Consider the following 18,817-nt stretch of genomic DNA (forward strand, 5'->3'; position numbering starts at 1 on the left):
TCTCGTATCTCATATGGTCGGTCTAAATCGATTCTGATCTTCATGTGATGTGATATATATTATATGTTCGCACATTTATTTAAAGATGATGAAATGGTAGGGGTAACATTCAGTGGACGGATATAAATAAAACCATGTGATTCTACAGTGGATGAAGTGATATTGCACCGACAGAAGTGCTTCGCGTATGGCCCACTTGTACGATTGAAGTACGGTTAATATTAACCTATGGACAACTAATGAATCGTGTGCCATTAAATGATTCTAATGGTATCTGAGTCTATTGCACCAACCAAATATATTTCTCAAATCGAGACGAACCATTCAACAGTTACGTTCCAATCTTTCTTCTTAAAACTCCACCCCTTTTGCCCACACCGGACTACCGGAGACGCCCACGTCCGCGCTGCTGGCCAATGCGGCCCAATTCTACACGGCTTGAACCTAGGTAGCCACGAGCCCTCAGCCCCTCACTCCGTCACCCACCAGCCGCCGCTACGTGACGAGGTCTCCCGTGTGACACAGACTGCCGTCCTTCGCCTGGCGAGTGGTGACCTGCGACCTCCGTCTCCGGCTGCCGTCCTCTGCCATGGTCCGTGGACCGTAGTCCGGCAGCAGCAGGGCTCCAGCCTCTGCCCGACCGCTTGCCCGCCACCGGCGTCTGCTACCTCCGCATCCGGCCTCTGGGCACCGGTCTCCCGTCTCTGCCCCCGGCGTTCATCGTCCGGTCTCCGACACCAGGCCCTCAGCTACAGCAGTACAGCACCAGTTCCCGCAACAGCGAGGTCATCGACGCCGCCATCTAGGACGGCTCTTAAGGTGTGCGCGCCCTTTTCTGCGTCGCCAAATTCACCGTGCTTTACTGATTTCTAGCATTTGATGCTTGCTTAGAGGAATTTTGTGGACCACTACCTCCATGACATGGCTCCATCCCTTCCACCTCTTGCGGCAACGAAGCCCACCATTCCGTCCCGTCAGTAACCCTCGCCTCCGCGACCTAATTGCTCTCCTTCTGAGACACCAAGACAGGAGGAGCCATCTCCTCCAAATCCACACCCAATTTATTGCCCACCAGGTGTTCGACCAAAGTCCCGCGCCGTGGCGCGCCTTCCTCAAGGCCTACTCCCACGGTCCTTTCCCCCTGGAAGCTCTGCACCTCTTCAAGCACGCGCGCCAGCACCTGGCTGATGACACATTTGTCTTCACGTTCGTGCTCAAGGCTTGTGCGGGTCTGGGGTGGCATCGAGCTGGTGCACAGCTCCATGCGCTCGTTGTCCAGAAGGGGTTCGAGTTCCATGCCTATGTGCACACCGCCCTTATCAATGTGTATGTCATGTCCAGGTGCTTGGTGGAAGCACGCAAGGTGTTCGATGAAATGCCAGTGAAGAATGTAGTTTCGTGGAATGTGATGATCACTGGCTTTGCTGGATGGGGTGAGGTTGAGTATGCGAGGCTTCTGTTTGATCAGATGCCCTGCAGGAATGTTGTCTCATGGACTGGGCTGATTGATGGATATACACGTGCTTGTCTTTATGCAGAGGCTCTTACTCTTCTCCGCCACATGATGGCAGGAGGCATTAGCCCGAGTGAGATAACTGTTTTAGCAGTTATTCCTGCGATATCTAATCTTGGAGGGATCCTTATGGGTGAGATGCTGAATGGCTATTGTGAGAAGAAGGGTATCATGTCAGATGCCCGGGTTGGGAATTCACTCATAGACTTGTATGCTAAGATTGGCTCTGTGCAAAACTCGCTAAAGGTGTTTGATGAAATGCTGGATAGAAGAAATTTGGTGTCATGGACATCAATAATTTCTGGTTTTGCAATGCATGGGCTGTCAGTTGAGGCACTTGAGCTGTTTGCAGAGATGAGAAGAGCAGGGATTAAGCCCAACAGAATCACCTTCTTGAGTGTCATCAATGCCTGCAGTCATGGGGGTCTGGTAGAGCAAGGGTTAGCGTTTTTCAAAAGCATGGTTTATGAGTACAATATAGATCCAGAGATCAAGCATTTTGGGTGCATCATAGACATGCTAGGTAGGGCTGGACGTTTGTGTGAGGCTGAGCAAATAATAGAAGGGTTGCCTATGGAGGTTAATGTAACTGTATGGAGGATACTGTTGGGTTGTTGCAGTAAGTATGGAGAAGTTGCGATGGGGGAGAGGGCAATAAAGATGATATCAGACTTAGAAAGAGAATCTGGAGGTGATTTTGCAGTATTGTCCAATGTACTTACTGAGCTTGGTAGGTTCAGTGATGCTGAACAAGCACGGAAGTTACTGGATCAGAGGAAAATTGTTAAGGTTCCTGGGCTTGCTTTGGTTGGCGAGATTCAGTAGTCTCAAAATTGTTCAGTCTGATGGGGGAAGCTCTAAAATTTCTTTGCAACCTTACCATGTTAATTATCTTCCAGTAGCATACCAACTTCATTAAATCTCCCAGCCAAATGGTGGGTTATTGCACTCTTTTACCTTTTTATCTTCCATGTAAAGAGAGAAAATTTAAATTTATTGTTTCTTGGCTGCTAAATAGATTGTCATAAATCATATGCCTGCAGTTCCATATTTGTTACTCAATGCTACCATTGTGCCATGTCAGTTTGTTTTCTTTTTATGTCCTGATAATAAGCCTCGAAGGCATGCTGTATTTCTTCACTGGTTTCTACTTTCTAGCTTCAAAATGACAGTTTCGCCCAGTACAACTGTTTGTTAGACCTTTTACATATCTTATGATTCTTTGCAGTTGCAGGAAGCAGGTGAAGTGAACCTCATGTCCAGTTCTTGCTCCTCTTTAACTAGTAACTAGATCATTTGTAGTGATGGAAGCTGTAAAGAAGCTCCATGCTCATCTCGTTGTTTCTGGCCTGCACAACTGTCAATATGCAATGTCCAAGGTTATCAGATTGTATGCTCTTCATCAATCAGATTTGGTTTCTGCTCATAAAGTATTTAAGCAGATTGAGTCACCAACAACTTTTCTTTGGAATACTCTTCTAAGGGGTCTTGCTCAGAGTGATGCACCAAAAGATGCAATTGTTTTTTACAAGAAAGCTCAGGAAAAGGGTATGAAGCCAGACAACCTGACATTTCCTTTTGTGTTGAAGGCTTGTGCAAAAACTTGTGCTCCAAAGGAAGGTGAACAGATGCACAACCATGTTATAAAACTTGGATTTCTTCTGGACATCTTTGTTTCCAATTCTCTGATTTATCTATATGCTGCTTGTGGTGCTCTGGCCTGTGCAAGATCCGTCTTTAATGAGATGCTAGTTAAGGATGTTGTGTCCTGGAATTCCTTGATTGGTGGATACAGCCAGCACAATAGACTTAAAGAGGTATTGACATTATTCAAGCTAATGCAGGCTGAAGAAGTGCAAGCTGATAAGGTTACAATGGTCAAGGTGATTTCAGCTTGCACTCATCTAGGAGACTGGAGCATGGCAGATTGTATGGTTAGGTACATCGAGCATAATCATATTGAAGTGGATGTGTACTTGGGGAATACTTTGATTGACTATTACTGTAGAATTGGGCAGCTGCAATCAGCTGAAAAGGTGTTTTCTCAGATGAAGGATAAGAACACTGTGACACTGAATGCAATGATCACTGCATATGCAAAGGGTGGGAATTTGGTCTCAGCGAAGAAAATATTCGATCAAATTCCTAACAAAGATTTGATTTCCTGGAGTTCTATGATATGTGCATACTCGCAAGCTAGTCACTTCTCTGATTCTCTGGAGCTCTTCAGGCAGATGCAGAGAGCCAAGGTAAAACCAGATGCTGTCGTGATTGCCAGTGTACTTTCTGCTTGCGCACACTTGGGTGCACTTGATCTTGGTAAGTGGATTCATGACTATGTGAGGAGAAACAATATCAAAGCTGATACCATTATGGAAAACTCTCTGATTGACATGTTTGCAAAGTGCGGGTGCGTGCAGGAGGCACTACAAGTGTTCACGGATATGGAGGAGAAGGACACCTTGTCGTGGAACTCAATCATACTAGGACTAGCAAACAATGGGTTTGAGGATGAGGCGCTGGACATTTTTCACAGTATGCTTACTGAAGGTCCCAGACCCAATGAGGTTACTTTCCTTGGTGTGCTGATCGCTTGTGCCAACAGGCAACTAGTTGAGGAAGGGCTTGACCACTTTGAAAGGATGAAATCAGTTCACAACTTGGAACCACAGATGAAGCATTACGGATGCGTTGTTGATATTCTCAGCCGTGCTGGTCAGCTGGAGAAGGCGGTTAGTTTTATCAGTGAGATGCCCCTGGCTCCTGACCCTGTGGTTTGGAGGATACTGTTAGGGGCGTGCAGGACACATGGTAACGTGGCTGTTGCCGAGATGGCCACCAAGAAGCTCAGTGAACTAGACCCCGGTAACAGTGCGGACTCCATGTTGCTGAGCAATATTTATGCAAGTGCTGATCGATGGAGCGACGCCATGAACGTCAGGCGATGGACGGCTGATAATGCAGTGAGGAAGTCGCCCGCTTGTAGTGTTGTTGATTCAGCTAGCTCGACGAATAGTTAGGACCCACCGAATTGCCTTCGTTGTCAGGTCTAATTTTGTCAACAGCACTGTCTATTATGGTAGTAACCTCGTCTCAATTTGGTCAGGGGAATACATGGCGCCGGAGCCGTGACGCCCCAGTGGTGTCTTAAGATGTGTCGACCCTTTCAGGGCCTTGGAATTGACAGAACAAAGGGCCCCGGAAATACCAGCCTGACTCCCAGCTAGGTCTAATGCAGGCCTGTCTTCTACTGATGGAATGTTGAAGAAATCTTTATCAGCATCCGAGAGTGTATTTTCTCAGACGCTGACATGTATTTTGCGAAGTCGTTCTTCGCCTTGCTGCTGATGCACTTAAAGAGAGGCGCAGCAAGGCCACTTTGATAGAGTTCATCGTCTACTATGGATAAGGCCTGGTGCGAGTGTTAATTCTCTCGAGTTTATGTTTGTTCGTCGGCGCATAGCTTCTGTTTAGGTAGGTGAGTCCGAGCTCGTGCCTGACCGCGATGACAGTGTGCTCGAGCTCGGGATCGTCAGGAAGCTCACGACCAGCTGCGCCAAGGCCGGGAGGAGCATCTCCCTCGCGCTCGAGGCCTTTCCCTGCGACATCCAGGAGCAGCTCAATCGGTTCATGGATGGCAGGTTGTTGCAGTTACCTTATTTGGCTTAATTAACACAACGAATCTTACCATTTGCTACTTGTTACAAGTATAGCTGAACAACATTACATACAATATGAATTACTTTTCATAGGTAGAGAAGTAAGGAAATGGCTTGTGGCAAGAGCCTGAACCGTGGCCCTGCCAGGATAACTAAAAATGTCTAGCTGGTAGTTTGACCCTGCCCCAATAAACTGCTACTCTTAAATTCCATCCTTGAGGGTTTGCTATAACTATCTGTATCTACTGGACTACTACTATTTCAACCATATAGGTTCCACGCAGGTTAAGCTCAATTAAAGTACTATAGTGTTGGTTTACCTTTTGCCTATATTTGTTCTATCTTCTAGTGGAGAAAGCCTACCAACACTTCATGTGGATGAACTTGTAACCATTCTTTGTATTATGCAGAATCGATGGCATACTTTGAGGCTTTATACATCTCACTGGGCACCAGAGCGATGGCAGGAGTATGAACCACTTTTGAATTACTGTCGTGATAATGGAATAAAGCTTGTTGCATGTGGGACTCCACTTGAGGTAATTATTAATTGATTCTCACGATAACTGTATGTGATTCAGGCATATTGGAGTCACGAGTAATCTTGTTTATTTATACTTCTGAATTGTGGGATCGTAACATTCTAGAATTGTAATTTAAAATTGATTTGCATTATTCAAACAAGAAAGTTTTTTCTTGTACCACGTATAATATCTTTTCCAGGTTAAGCACCTCTGTCACACTCCTTTTCAACCCTTCCCTAGTAAATCTCTGATATGATGCATATTTGATATGTAAATGTACTATGTAAGCTTAGCTTACCCTACATTACTGTGTGAATATTATCCAAGACTTTTTCTTGACTAGGTGGTAAGAACTGTGCAAACAGAAGGAATTAGAAGCCTTTCAAAAGCTCAAAGAAAGCTTTATGCTCCTCCAGCTGGCTCAGGCTTCATTTCTGGCTTTACATCCATCTCAGGCCGATCATTGATAGACAAAATTTCATCAACTTGTGGTTCCCCTTTTGGCCCAAGCTCATATTTATCAGCACAGGCAAGAGTAGTCGATGATTATACCATGTCCGAGACAATAATGAAAGAAATTACTGATGGAGATCCTTCAGGAATGCTCGTTGTTGTAACTGGTGCGAGTCATGTAATGTATGGGCCACGAGGAATTGTAGTTTTTTTTTATAAAAAGTAACTTCATTTGATAACATACAAGAAAGGTATGATATTTTTTTTCTAAGATGGCAAACGCTTGTACGTGAATAATATATTAATAAAACTTGATTTGATTTTTAGACCATCTTGACGATCTCAAATGAAAAAACTTAAAAAATATATAGAAACTATAGATTTTTTTACCATCTTAACGATCTTAAATGGAAAAACTTAAAAAATATAAATTACAAAGTTATAGATCTTATTAAATGCTATAATTTTTATAATACATCCAAGATCGTAAAAAGATATAACCCCTACTCTACTCTTATAGAGCACTAGTTTGCACCGTCGTCGTGCGTGGACAAAGCATGTCTTCACTCATTTCTCTATTGTAACTTGCAAACATGTCTTCACTCATTTCTCTATTGTAACTTGCAAACAGTAGAGTTTAGATTTCTATCATAAAGTCTTCTGCTCAGTCTAACTTAGATATCATCGCATGTCTTCACTCATTTCTCTATTATAACTTGCAAACAGTAGAGTTTAGATTTCTATCATAAAGTCTTCTACTCAGTCTAACTTAGATATCATCGCTTAACATTTATGTTCACCCTTATAGGTGTATCCACACTCCTATTTTATTCTAAGGTAGTGTTTGGTTAAGGAGCTAAGTAGAACGGAGCCGTTCCATCTCTGATTCTAGAACGGAGTCGCTCTGTTCTGTGTTTGGTAATCTGGAACAGAGCGGCTCTGTTTTTTGTTTGGTTGGAGAGCGAACGGAGCGTGGCTGTGCGAGCGGGCTGAGAACGGAGCGGCTCCGTCCGGTTGATTTTTTGGAGCGGGATGGTTCCGAATCTGAGGAGAATATTCCCCAACTGTAGTCATTCCGTTCTAGTTACTTTGTAACCAAACAACAACAAAACTGGGACAGAACGACTCCGTTCTATTTGGCTCTTCAACCAAACACTACCTAAGTTCGCTGCGTGCGTCATGCGTCATCCCTTTCATGCTCCTCCACAAGAAATTTAAATAATAAAAAACTAAAATTATACACTGGTGGAGTTTCAACCCATGGTTATTGACTTCAAACAGGCATTCAAATCCACCGGCCAACACAATATACATCTTTTTTTAAACAACTATCATATTTAAATAAAATGTACCTATAAGATATATCATGTACCGAACACCTAAATAGTTTTTCTTCTAATGTTGCACCTTATCGCGTGGCACGCTACAGCGGAGTGGTGGCACTGATGCACGTGGCACGCTAGCATATTTTGGCCACTGTACGAAGGGTTTGTTTATTTCTTGCCTAACCGCTCACAACTTGCGTAAGGCAAGGTTTCAAACCTCTAAATCTAATAGTTAGTCAGCTAACAAATTATCTGTTAGGTTGAACTAGCTAATAAACTAACTGTTAGTTATGAGTTAGCTAATAATTAACTAGGATATTAGCTTTAAATGTTTGAAACCAACTAACTATTAGTTTTAAAGATTTCGAACGAGACCTAAGTTTAAGGTCTATTTGTTTCAGCTTATAGATTATATAATCTAATCTAGATTATAATCTATGTAAATGTTTGGTAGTCTAAATTATATAATAAATTATATAAATACAGATTATTGTTCTCTTGAGACAAAGGCTTGTGAGCATTTCATCGAACATGTGGAGCACACATGTATCTGTTGTAACATCGATGGAGTTACTTCCTACAACAAACTGTCCATGTTGGGACATCAATGGAGCTTCGTTAGTTCGCGGACATGTAATGATGTAAGTCGCCGGAGTTGTGGTTGCCGGTTGCCCCCAAAGCATCGCTTGGTCGCGGGCTATCCTACGCGGCCTGCGCTCGCTGCCAATCACCAGACCACGCGCAGAGGTGGCTCCACCCATGTTTTGCACGTTCTCTGCTCCGGGGAAGCCTAGGCCGCGCCAACTCTAGGGAAACCAAACCGTGCCCGGTACCGAAGGTGGAGATGCCGACGTCACGTCCTCCTCCGCGTCTCACAGCAAGGACGACGCCGCGTGATGTAGGTGATGCACAGGGGGGCGGGAGCGGGATTGGCGTGTGCGCAGGCGGCGGTGGGGTGGAGGTGAGATGTGCTGGGATGGAGAAATGGGCGGCTGATAGAATAGAAAGGACATGGCAGATTTTGTAATTTTTATGTACATAACATAACCATAGGTAGTGGGTGGACTTTTGCTAAAAATAATTTAAAATAAGTTATTTTTAGGAGATTATGAAATTATTATAATCTGTACTTCAGATTATATAATCTGAATCTATAATCTGGATGTTTGTTTATCCGCTGGATTATATAATCTGAGCAGATTATAATCTGAAATAAACAGAACCTTAATCAGTCAAATTGAAAAAACTAATCTTAAATCAAAAAAAGACAAACCAAGTTAGACAGTCAACAAAACATGTCCGAAGTTTGTGGCGGCCAAACAGATCAGCTTTGGTAATTCTTTTTTGATGTAGTTTTTGTAACTTTTTTATGATGTTATTTTTACAGATAGCTTTAAAATGGTTGGAATAAAAAAAACGGAGGTTGAATGTTAAAAAGGGTTTTAGTACAACGCAAATCTGTATAGTTTAGAAGTAGCAAAGACAATCCCGCAAACCTCAGGCTTGCGAACAAAATTTTACTATACAGAAAACTATCTTGGGGTATTGTTTTCCATGATTTCTGTTTCCGATCGCTCGCTTATCGTCACAAATAAAAATGGTACATCGCAATCGCATCACAGTTAAGGCTGTGGTGGTATACTGCCGTACTGGTATGCAGGCAATCATACCTCTGTTTTCAGCTAGCATCCTCGTCCGTTTCAGATCTGACAATTGGCAGGTTCCTTCTGTACTGTGGGGAAGTTAATCTCCTCTCCAATGGTGTCTTCCTCTTGCTCACAACGAATCTGTTTACCCCCTTCCTCATCGGCATTATCTCAGGGAAGTCCTCGTCCGGAATGTTCGCTAGCTCAGAGATGTCCTTTATCTGAGCTGCCCTCCTAAACCATCTCTCAGCCTTAGCTTCCTCGGACATGTCTAGTGGATCAGGATCCTTTACAGCAGATCCTTCCAAGCTCTTTCCAGTATAACCTCTGTTTGAGCTTCCTCCATAACCTGAGCTGTGACTCACGTGATTTGCATCATTCATGGAACTGCGGCTGCTAGTGACACTGTTATTATCAACAAATGAACCACTCTGGTTATTGTTGCTGCTGCTACTGCTCCATGCACTGTGGTTGCTGTCGCTCCATGTACCATTGTAGTTATAACCATGACTACTGTTGTAGCTGCTATTACCGTTCTCAGTACTGCTGTTATAGGAATTGTTACCACTCCAGTCATTATTGTTGTTAAAATTGCTGTTGTTACTCCAGGCATTGTTGCTGTTATTGTTATCACTGCTCCAATAGTTGTTGTTCCTATAACCTTTGTTATAAGGTTCCTGTTCAAAGTTAGCTCCATGGTAAGTAGATTCACCATTGCTCCCATTGTAGTTCCCCTGGGAGTTGCCCATGATCCGAGTGCCAGTATATGCAGCACCACTAGGCCTACATTGTGCCCCATGAGATTGTGATTGATGCTTATTGTAATTTATGTTCCAGTTCCCATTATTCAGGTTACCTTTTGGTTGACTGCCTTCGGGCACGATTCCTGTGTCTGTAGTACTCTCTATTGGTGTATCTTTCTTGGCAAAGTAGCCAGGAGGAAATGGAACAAATGGGACAAAATCAGAACTGTCTGCCTGCTCAAGAATACTGCGCCTTTTGTACTGTTGTGATGTCAATGAGCGATCTTTTTTCTTACTAACAACAAATCGGTTTTCACCTTTCCTTATTGGCATAATCTCAGGAAAATTTTCATCAGAAACTGCACTTGGGGAATCCTTTGCATTGTCAGGTTCTGCTACTTTCTCAGACCATATCTCAGCGGTATCTAATGATCCTGTGCTTTGCCTCTCAGGTAAAGGGACTGCATTATTTACCATGGAACTGTCATCTTCTGCATTGATTTTTCCATTCTGATTGCTCTGTCCATTATTAGTCTGTGGTTTTGCAAAGAGATCTGCAGACAGGGGCACAAACGGAACAGGATCAATGCCACCGAGGTGGTCTGTTGATTTCTTCAGAGCTTCAGTAGGTGCATCACTAGTAACAGATTGATTGTTTGGGGCTGTAGTAGGAGTTGAACGCCCAAGTATCCTGTCCAAAGTTTGACTTATCTTTGGGTCGGATGCTGGGGGGCTATTGTTACTTCTGTACTGTGCATTTGTAAGCCTTCTTTCCAGTGGTGTTTTGTGCATGCTCACCACAAACTTATTCACCCCCTTGCGCATAGGCATAATCTCAGGAAAGTCCTCATCTTCTGCTAGACTACTTAAGTCAGCTGAATCTTGAAGTTGAGATACTTTGCTCAACCATCTTTCTGCTTTTTTATCACTTTCAGCAAGTTTTCTCTCAATTTCAGATTTACCAGCACTCGTTACACTAAGAAGCTGTGCCACACCACCTAAACCAGAACCAACAGATGCAGGAATCGATGGGATTGTTGCTGGCCTCTTGCAATCACATTTTAAACATGACATATTCCTCCCATAATTATAGAAATCACACCTTAGCAAAAGAACAAAACACAGTCAGCTATTTCAAAGATATATAAGCTTAATACAAATATTTTAGCAATTAGCATGTCAGATCTTACTGAGGGCATTCCCACTCTCCACCAGTCAGCATCTTCTTTGGCCGCTGCTCATTGCACTCAAGACACCTAACATTTCTTGCAAAGTTCATGAAGCTACATCTGCAAGTTGCAAAGCAATTTTCATACAAAAAAAATGAGTAGCAGATGAAAGAACATACGGAGTATATTATAGAAAAAGCAAGTAGAAAGTTACAGGTTAATGTGACCATAGTATCAGGTTGGAAAAATTGGGTACGCATTTTAGATACACCATATCTAGTAGCAAAATGAATAATAGGGTAGGTTCATACTTCAATACAAGGCATTGAGCGGAGCACAAATGTTAAACAAAAGAAGAAGAATGTTAGAAGTGGCATACCTTGTGCAAATCCAGTCACCTCGCTTCATTTCGATATTTTGCCCTGGAGGCCTGGAAAATCGTTCAAGCTGACTCGAGCAAATTTGGTTGGGAGTTGATTCCTCAAAAGTGGACGATTGGGAAAGACCACTAAAACTCACTAACTCAGCCATGATATTTCTCACGGCAGAATCAATAAGTTTCTTGTGTTCTGAGTCGCTGACAGAAGAACCGTATGTGTAACTTAGCAGATATCGAACAATATCGACAGTTTCAGCTCTGTCCGAAACAATGACCTGGCAAAATTTTCACATGTTTAGTGTGTTGGGCTGAACAAGGTCATATCCAGCAGATAACTGAACTAACAGTTACTAGCCCAAACTAGCAGCAACGAAATGTGACCAATTAGCGGAAGCCTGATGACATACATACATACATCGGTTTCTTCCCCAGCAAGGTAGCGCCGAAGCCGCAGCGCTGATGCCTCCCCGTCTTTGAACAGGGACGGCGCCGCATTGGCCACCAGGATCTTCACATCCTTCCTTGGAAGAGAACTGGACACACGCCCGAATTAGTGAGCAAGACAGAAACTAAGAGACTTCGACCCCAGCCAAAGCTCAGTCAGGTACCCAGCCGAGCGATTCTCTTCACCTGAGGAGGTCAGGCCGGTCCCGCGCGAATGCGAGGCAGGTGGAAACAGCGGCCAGCGCCCCGTCCGACAGGCCGCATCCGGAGGCAAGGGCGATCGCGAGATCGTCAGCGGCAAAGGGAGCGCCGGAGCCGTATCCGGCGGCGGCAAGCCGGTCGACGAGGCGGGACCACTCGGGGAATGGAGCTCGGGGCGATGGCGCCGGGGAGGCCTGGCTGGAGCCGTGCGGAAGGGAAGAGGACGAGGTGGAGAGGGTGCGGGGCGGGGAAGGCGAGGAGAGCAGGAGCAGGCGGCGCGAGGCCGCCGCGGGCGGGGTGAGGAAGAGCGCAGCGGCGGCGGCAGTAGTGGGTCGGAGGCGTAGCGGGGAGGAAGTGAGGAGGAGGGAGGAGAGCAGCTTGGACGTGCCGCCCATGGTGCCGGAGCAGCAGAAAGACTGAAAGAGGGTTTTGCGCTTCCGCTCTCCCGGCCTCCCAAAATCACAAATTTCTCCCCGCCTCGGGATGGGGTGGCGCAGGCGCGCAGCCGAAACGGCACGGTGCGGCGGACGGAGCATGGAGAGATAAATATCTCGTTGTGACCGGACGGTCCAGTGTTCTGTGGGCCTATTGGGTAAGGGGGCGGTTCGGGCTGTTCCTATGGGTCTGTGGGCCCATTGGGTGCAGTTCAAATGCCCAGATTACTGTTTTATATGATGCCGGCCCATCTAGCTCAGTGGGCTGGCTCATGTTGAAGCAGGGTAGCCAGGTCGCCTGTTTATTTTGAGTTTGCTAGCTGCTCCATTAGCACTGTGAATGCACGCAGGGCCTAGCCACTCAAAAGTAAACTGCTAACGCAAATAATTACTATAGAAAAGGTATTATCAAAAAAAGGATAAAATAAAATAAAAAACGACCTGTAGATAAGCTCGTGGTACAATGGTTAACACATGGATAAGCTCGTGGTACAATGGTTAACGCCGTGCTGCCCGTACCGTACGCCCCATCCAACGGCACGATGTCATGTCAGCTGTATGTCACGGTTTCAAGCCGGCGAGGTCGTCCCAGTCAGGATGGTAGAATGGCCCGAACGTGTCAGCTATCACGGCTATTTAATGTTGATGACCACTAAGCAGCATGCCTTGCAGCGCGAAAAAAACATGCTATTCCTAATTAAGCCTTCCCGACCAAGATGTCGATCGAGCCAGCTAGCTAGCTAGCTAGGTTAGGTTAGGTATATGCACTGCGCCGTGGGAACGTGGGATCCCGCACCGCAGTGGATTACACACCATCTCCCGTAGTGTACTCATGCACGATACGATCACCTTTTTTTTTTCATTTCGCCGTCCGCGCGCCACAGAGGATTGGGTGGGAGGAATCCTGCCGTTTTGTGCTCGTACTTGCGATGCAAACTGGGACTTCGTTGATCAGCATGCACCCAAATACCTAACTGAGACAACTTGCTGCGTCACAGTTGGTTCGCAACGCACAACAGTCACCGCACGCCGTCCCTACGTACATCCGACAGCTCAGAGTTGCCCCATGCACGTACTACGAGATACGTACAAAATCAGTAAATTACTAAGCTCTTGGAGGACACCCCGACTGCGTCTTTGACCAGAGAGATCCGGCCGGGCGGGTGCGTGCGGATGGTAGGTGGGGTTCGCACTTCACACGGACCCGTGGACACATGCCAGCTGCGCTGCGCCCACCACGCACGGCACCAGGCCAACGCAGGCGACAACGCTTCGGCCGTCGGCCGTCGCCCCTCACCACCACGGGGCACGGGCCAGCACTCCAAAAGCAGCATCGAGCGGTCAGAGGGAAATCAAGAGCTCCAAAAGACACATGTCCCGGAAACGACACATCCTCCACCATCGGTCGGTCTCGGTCCTCCTCCCCCTCGCTCTGAAATGGATAAAGCGAACCAAGCTGTGCGAGTTGACTTTCAGGCCTGCGCTGCACCCACACTCACAACCAAGCGGCGGAGAGAGAGAGTGTGTGTGTGTGTGACAGAGAGGGAGCTGTCTTGAGCTGTGTATAAAATCCCCCCCACTTCATCTGCATGCCTGGCGCGAGAGGCACCAGCCACAGCCCACAGTTCCCCCATTTCATTTGTGTGGTAGCCGAGGACTGGGAGGGACCTACTCAACCTTTTTTTTTTGTGTGTGTGAAAGATCGAGAGCGCCGCTCAACGAATAGAGCGGTTTCTCTGCCTTGTGTCTTTCCTCTGTCCTGTGGTCTGCGGTGGCCGCAGCTGCGGCGCGCGGTGATGGAGTTCACATCTAAAAAGACGGCTTCGCTTGCCCTCCTCTGCCTCAAGCTCTCCTGCCTCCTCCTCCTTCTTCTTCTTCCCCGGTCTTCCTCTGCTGCGCCTCTGTCCAGTAAGCACACACCAGTCATCCGTCGTCCTTGCGTTCTTCTTCTTCGTTGGCTAGCCTATGTATCTGTCTGTCTATCTATACCATGCTTTCTCTCACTAGCTACCTGCTGTCCTGTTGTGTTTCGCAGGAAGCCTGTCGCTGACGAGGAACCGCCTGCAGCCCGCGGATGACCCTGCTCCGGAGGTTCCCGCTCCCGCCCAGCAGGTCGGTCGCGCTCGCTCGCTCGCTCGATCTCTTTCTCGTCCTGCGGCTTGGTAGATTTCGTCGCGTATCCACACCACAACAACTGCGCACAAAAAGCTTGTGCTTGGGGGCAGGGGCACTCCACTCACATGCACTGTTAGCTGGGCATGCAGGGCTGCAGGCCGGCCATAGTGCAGGTCACATGCATGGCCACTCGCACACACAGTTGCAAACTTGCAATTCGCGTGCCCCACCCCACTCACGACACCTTTCCCGCCACAAAGGCAAAAATAAAGGTTTGTGCGTGCAACAACACAATCGTGTCAACTTTACTACTTGCACGCTAGCTGTCCGTCAGTTGACTGCTCGTCGATGTCATCATCAAGTCTTTTTGTAAATATCTGACGCACACGCACGCACTACTACCAATAACGAACCCAGCTAATCTTTAAATTTGTCTGTGTACGTCGTCGTCTCTGTGTACTATACAGGGTGCGGGTGCTGGTGCTGGTGCGGTGGGAGCTCGAGACCCCGGCGGCGAGGTGGCGGTGAGGATGGACATCGAGGTCAACGACTACCCTGGGTCCGGTGCCAACAACCGCCATGAACCGAGAAGCCCTGGGAGGCCATGACCATGAGGTTTGAAGGCTTGAAGCTAGCGTACGTCTCAGACAGGAATCAGGAATGAAGACCATGGCATGGAGCTGCTGCTGCTGTCTTGAGAGTTTTATAAGTAGCGAAGCGAAGGAGAGTACATTGCTTGTTGTTAGCTATAGAGGTCAAGGGAGAGCCTTATCGTGTATTTAATTAGCTTGTTAATTATTGCTGCGTACTCCTTGTTAAGAGTCTTCAACTTAACGGCGGATCGGATCTGCTTGAGCTAGCTACTAGCTTTTGCTATCTCTGATCTAGAACAAAAGCATCAGTTAGTAACGTAGCATCGTCAACAGCTATAGTACTCTTGAGATATTTACTTGAGTCACATTCGCCTGCAGAAGACTCGACCGAGACCTCCTCTGTCCTCTAGTGTGTGCCGGTTTCGCGCGCGCCAATACGATGCTCAAGCTCAAGTGTTAAAGGGTGTAACCTGATGCGACGATGGCTATCTCACTGTCTGCACTGCCCAGCAGAGGGGGCCAGCAGGTGGGCGGCTGGCTTGTCGCCAACTTGTAGTTTCAATCTGTGGGCGCACGACTGAAGAAGAATGGCGCAAACACGTCGTTTCGTAAAGTTGAGTAAAAGAAGGACGAACAGACAGGCGAGCGATCAGCAAACGCGAAAGAGACGGTGAATTCACAGGGGAGGGGGGGGGGGGGGGGGGGGGATGAACTCGAATCGCTGTTCATTTAAAACAAACATATAATACATCCACGCTCTTATTACTGGAGGAAGTAAAGTACAACTAACTGGCCTATTACTTTTCTCAAATTCGATCATATATCGTCTTTCGATAAGCACAAACTATATGCAGTGTGTAAGGTGTTTTCAATTATGAGTCAAATTTTATCGTTCCTGTATACATCTAAGCATATGCCAATAGCTTGATTAACTGTTGGTCAAAACACGCGTAATGTTTTTTTTCTTTTCAAAATTAATGTATCTTTGGACTAACATTGACCTACTCTTTTCCTTTTCCAAATGCTGCAATATATTAGTTAAGCACGTACATGAAGCTCTAAACGTCTGTATCATTGTTATGCGTCTGTGAATCTGCCATTTGCATACTATTCAGGTGTTAAAAAAAGATGCACAGGTTGCAGTGCAGATAGTTTTTTTTTTTTTTTTGAATGTCACCGGAGGGGAGAGGGTCCCCACCTGAATTTTCATTCCTTTGTGGCCAAAACGCCCTGTGTTTTACAGCATGGGGGTGGGGGTTACATCAATGGAATTTATGCTATGTTACACAAAAAACACGACACCAGGCAGTCACTATATGGTGGTCTTCTTGTCGCAGCCTGCATTTCCATAATTCCGCTTCAACGCGACACAATGACATGGTTGTTACGAGCGGCGATCTTTCCCCACGGAAAACCACATCATTTCTGCGTTTCCACAGCTGCCAGCAGCAGAGAAGGACAAACATGTTGTAGTGTTTCGCCGGAACCGTAGGTGGCCTTAGCAGGCTCAAAAGGACGTTGCTGCTGCCCGGGTCAATCTGGACACCCAGAACACCCCAGAAGCGGGAGGCAAACCCGCAATGGATGAAGATGTGTGCCGTGTCCTCGGGAGCTTGCCCACATATCTCACACGTAGCGTCTTGAACAATCCTCTTCCTCGCCAGATTGACGCGGCATTGAACGCGGCCGTTGTTGACAAGCCAGCCAAAGAAGCGCACCCGAGGGGGGGCTTGGTTTTGCCAAACAAAAGAAGCCTCAGCGCTGTGTGTTCCCTCGCCATTGCGGAGGACACGGTAAAGTCCCCCAGTGTGCAGGTTGCCTCCAGTGGCAGCAAGGGGGCAGTGGCGTACGTCCGGCGCCTCAGACAGCATCACGTCGTCAAGGACCAACTGAAGCGCATCACGCTCTGAAGCAGCTTGGGGGGTCAGGCGTGGCACGAGGTGCGCCGAAAGACCAGATTCCAGGACTCCCCGCACGCTGATCTCAGTTTTCTTGGCATGGCTGAACAGAGATGGGAATTTGGTAGACAGATCATCTTCCCCTAGCCAGGCGTCAAACCAGAAAGCTGTGGATCGGCCATCTTTGATCAAGCACGTGGTAATTGATCTGTAGAGAGGGAGCAGGGCGCGTAGGGTCGTCCAGTGGTCACCAGACAGGTCCCCTGTCAGCGTGGCTAAGCAGACTCGCCCTCTGACCCAGCCGGCCCAGGAAGAATCAAAAGCAGTGAAGATCCGATGCAGCAACTTGAGTAGTAGGCAGGTGTTCCTTGTAATCAGATCGGTGACGCCCAGGCCCCCTTCACTTTTGTCTGAACAGACGTTGCCCCAAGCGATCAGGCATTTTGCACCGGAGCAGCTATCCTTCCCAGACCACAAAAAGGAGCGACGTTTGCTGTCCACTCTCTTCACGAAGCCTGGAAGCAGCTGCAAGGAACTCATGACATATACCAGCTGGCTGTCCAGAACCGAGTTGATCAGCACCAGGCGACCCATTGGATTGAGGAGAGCGGCTTGCCAGCCTGCTAAATACTTGTCTGTTTTTGCCATGTATGGAACAAAGGTTGAGAGCCTAGTCTTTGTTAGGGAGAGGGGGAGCCCTAGGTATGTCTGAGGGAAGCCTTCACGCCGACAACCGAGCAGGGATACACATTGTTGGACGGCAGTCTCATTCATGTGAATTGGAACCAGCACACTTTTCTGAAAATTTATACACAACCCAGTTGCCTTGCTGAAGCTGTCCAGGAGCTGTTTCAGTATACACACATGGGCCGGGTTCCCTTCCATCACAATCATAGTATCATCCGCATATTGTAGCACAGCACAGGGTTCTGCAGGGGCCAGGGGGTGTTTGACACGACCGTCACGCTTTATGAGAGTTTGCAGGACGTCAGCCACCAGCAAGAACAAATATGGCGACAGTGGATCACCCTGACGAAGGCCCCTGCCGCAGCTCCACCAGGGTCCGGGACAACCGTTCATCAGCACAGCGGACAGTGATGTGTTAAGAAGGTTGTCAATCCAGTTCTGCCATCGTACACTGAACCCCCGAGCGCGCAAGACGCAGCGCAGCGCATCCCAGTGGACGGAGTCGAAAGCTTTCGCAAAATCCAATTTCAGCGCTATGGTGGGGGACCTCCTCTTGTGACAGCATTGGATGAGTTCCAGGGCGTAGACAAAATTTTCAGAGATCGACCTGCCCTTAAGAAAGCCAGTTTGATCCAATGAAATGAGACTGTGAATTTCGCGTTGCAGCCGTGTGGTAAGGATTTTAGAAATAATCTTCACGCTGCAATTCTGGAGGCAGATGGGGCGGAAATCGCTGATGAACACAGGTGCAGATTTTTTTGGCAATAGCACCACAAAAGCACGGTTGATCCTGCTGAGCTGAATATTACTAGAGTAAAACGCAGCCAGCATCTGCAATATCTGAGGGCGTACCGTCTCCCAAGTCGCGAGGTAGAAACTGGGACCAAAACCATCAGGGCCCGGTGCGCTGTTTTGATTCATCGACCGCACAGCACAAGTTGCTTCAGACTCCAGGAAAGGGGCGTCTAGCGACGAACTGGCACGGGGGCAGCCGCTGTAGAGTGTGTCCAAGCTGAAGTCCCACCTCGCAGGGT

The 18,817-nt window shown here is 47.1% G+C and overlaps 3 protein-coding genes across 6 annotated transcripts; 2 read left to right on the forward strand and 1 right to left on the reverse strand.

Annotated features, from left to right (window-relative positions):
* The first annotated feature begins 354 nt into the window (after positions 1–354).
* LOC103651080 (pentatricopeptide repeat-containing protein At2g22410, mitochondrial) lies at positions 355–6,475 on the forward strand. Of its 2 annotated transcripts, none has more exons than XM_008676681.4 (4): positions 355–819; positions 2,742–5,154; positions 5,583–5,711; positions 6,040–6,475. In XM_008676681.4, exon 2 carries the CDS (start codon positions 2,818–2,820, stop codon positions 4,531–4,533), a length of 1,716 nt encoding a protein of 571 aa, XP_008674903.1. In that variant the 5' UTR covers positions 355–819; positions 2,742–2,817; the 3' UTR covers positions 4,534–5,154; positions 5,583–5,711; positions 6,040–6,475. The 2 variants fall into 2 exon arrangements, with proteins under 2 accessions (XP_008674903.1, XP_008674901.1); XM_008676679.4 differs by lacking the exon at positions 355–819 and adding an exon at positions 993–2,448.
* A 2,401-nt stretch (positions 6,476–8,876) lies between these two features.
* Positions 8,877–12,573, reverse strand: LOC103651081 (zinc finger protein VAR3, chloroplastic). Of its 3 annotated transcripts, none has more exons than XM_008676685.4 (5): positions 12,042–12,573; positions 11,823–11,944; positions 11,412–11,686; positions 11,054–11,152; positions 8,877–10,965 (listed from the first exon to the last, which is right to left on the reverse strand). In XM_008676685.4, the coding sequence occupies exons 2-5, from the start codon at positions 11,904–11,906 to the stop codon at positions 9,153–9,155; spliced, it is 2,271 nt and encodes a 756-aa protein (XP_008674907.1). In that variant the 5' UTR covers positions 11,907–11,944; positions 12,042–12,573; the 3' UTR covers positions 8,877–9,152. The 3 variants fall into 3 exon arrangements, with proteins under 3 accessions (XP_008674907.1, XP_008674906.1, XP_008674908.1); XM_008676684.4 differs by having other exon boundaries at positions 11,827–11,944; positions 12,042–12,567; XM_008676686.3 differs by having other exon boundaries at positions 8,883–10,965; positions 11,819–11,944.
* Positions 12,574–14,208: 1,635 nt separating this feature from the next.
* LOC100278676 (uncharacterized) lies at positions 14,209–15,400 on the forward strand. The gene is made up of 3 exons (NM_001151875.2): positions 14,209–14,398; positions 14,526–14,602; positions 15,073–15,400. The coding sequence occupies exons 1-3, from the start codon at positions 14,287–14,289 to the stop codon at positions 15,211–15,213; spliced, it is 330 nt and encodes a 109-aa protein (NP_001145347.2). The 5' UTR covers positions 14,209–14,286; the 3' UTR covers positions 15,214–15,400.
* Positions 15,401–18,817: the final 3,417 nt, after the last annotated feature.

This window comes from Zea mays, chromosome 3 (assembly GCF_902167145.1).
Source record: "Zea mays cultivar B73 chromosome 3, Zm-B73-REFERENCE-NAM-5.0, whole genome shotgun sequence".
Taxonomy (NCBI): domain Eukaryota; kingdom Viridiplantae; phylum Streptophyta; class Magnoliopsida; order Poales; family Poaceae; genus Zea; species Zea mays.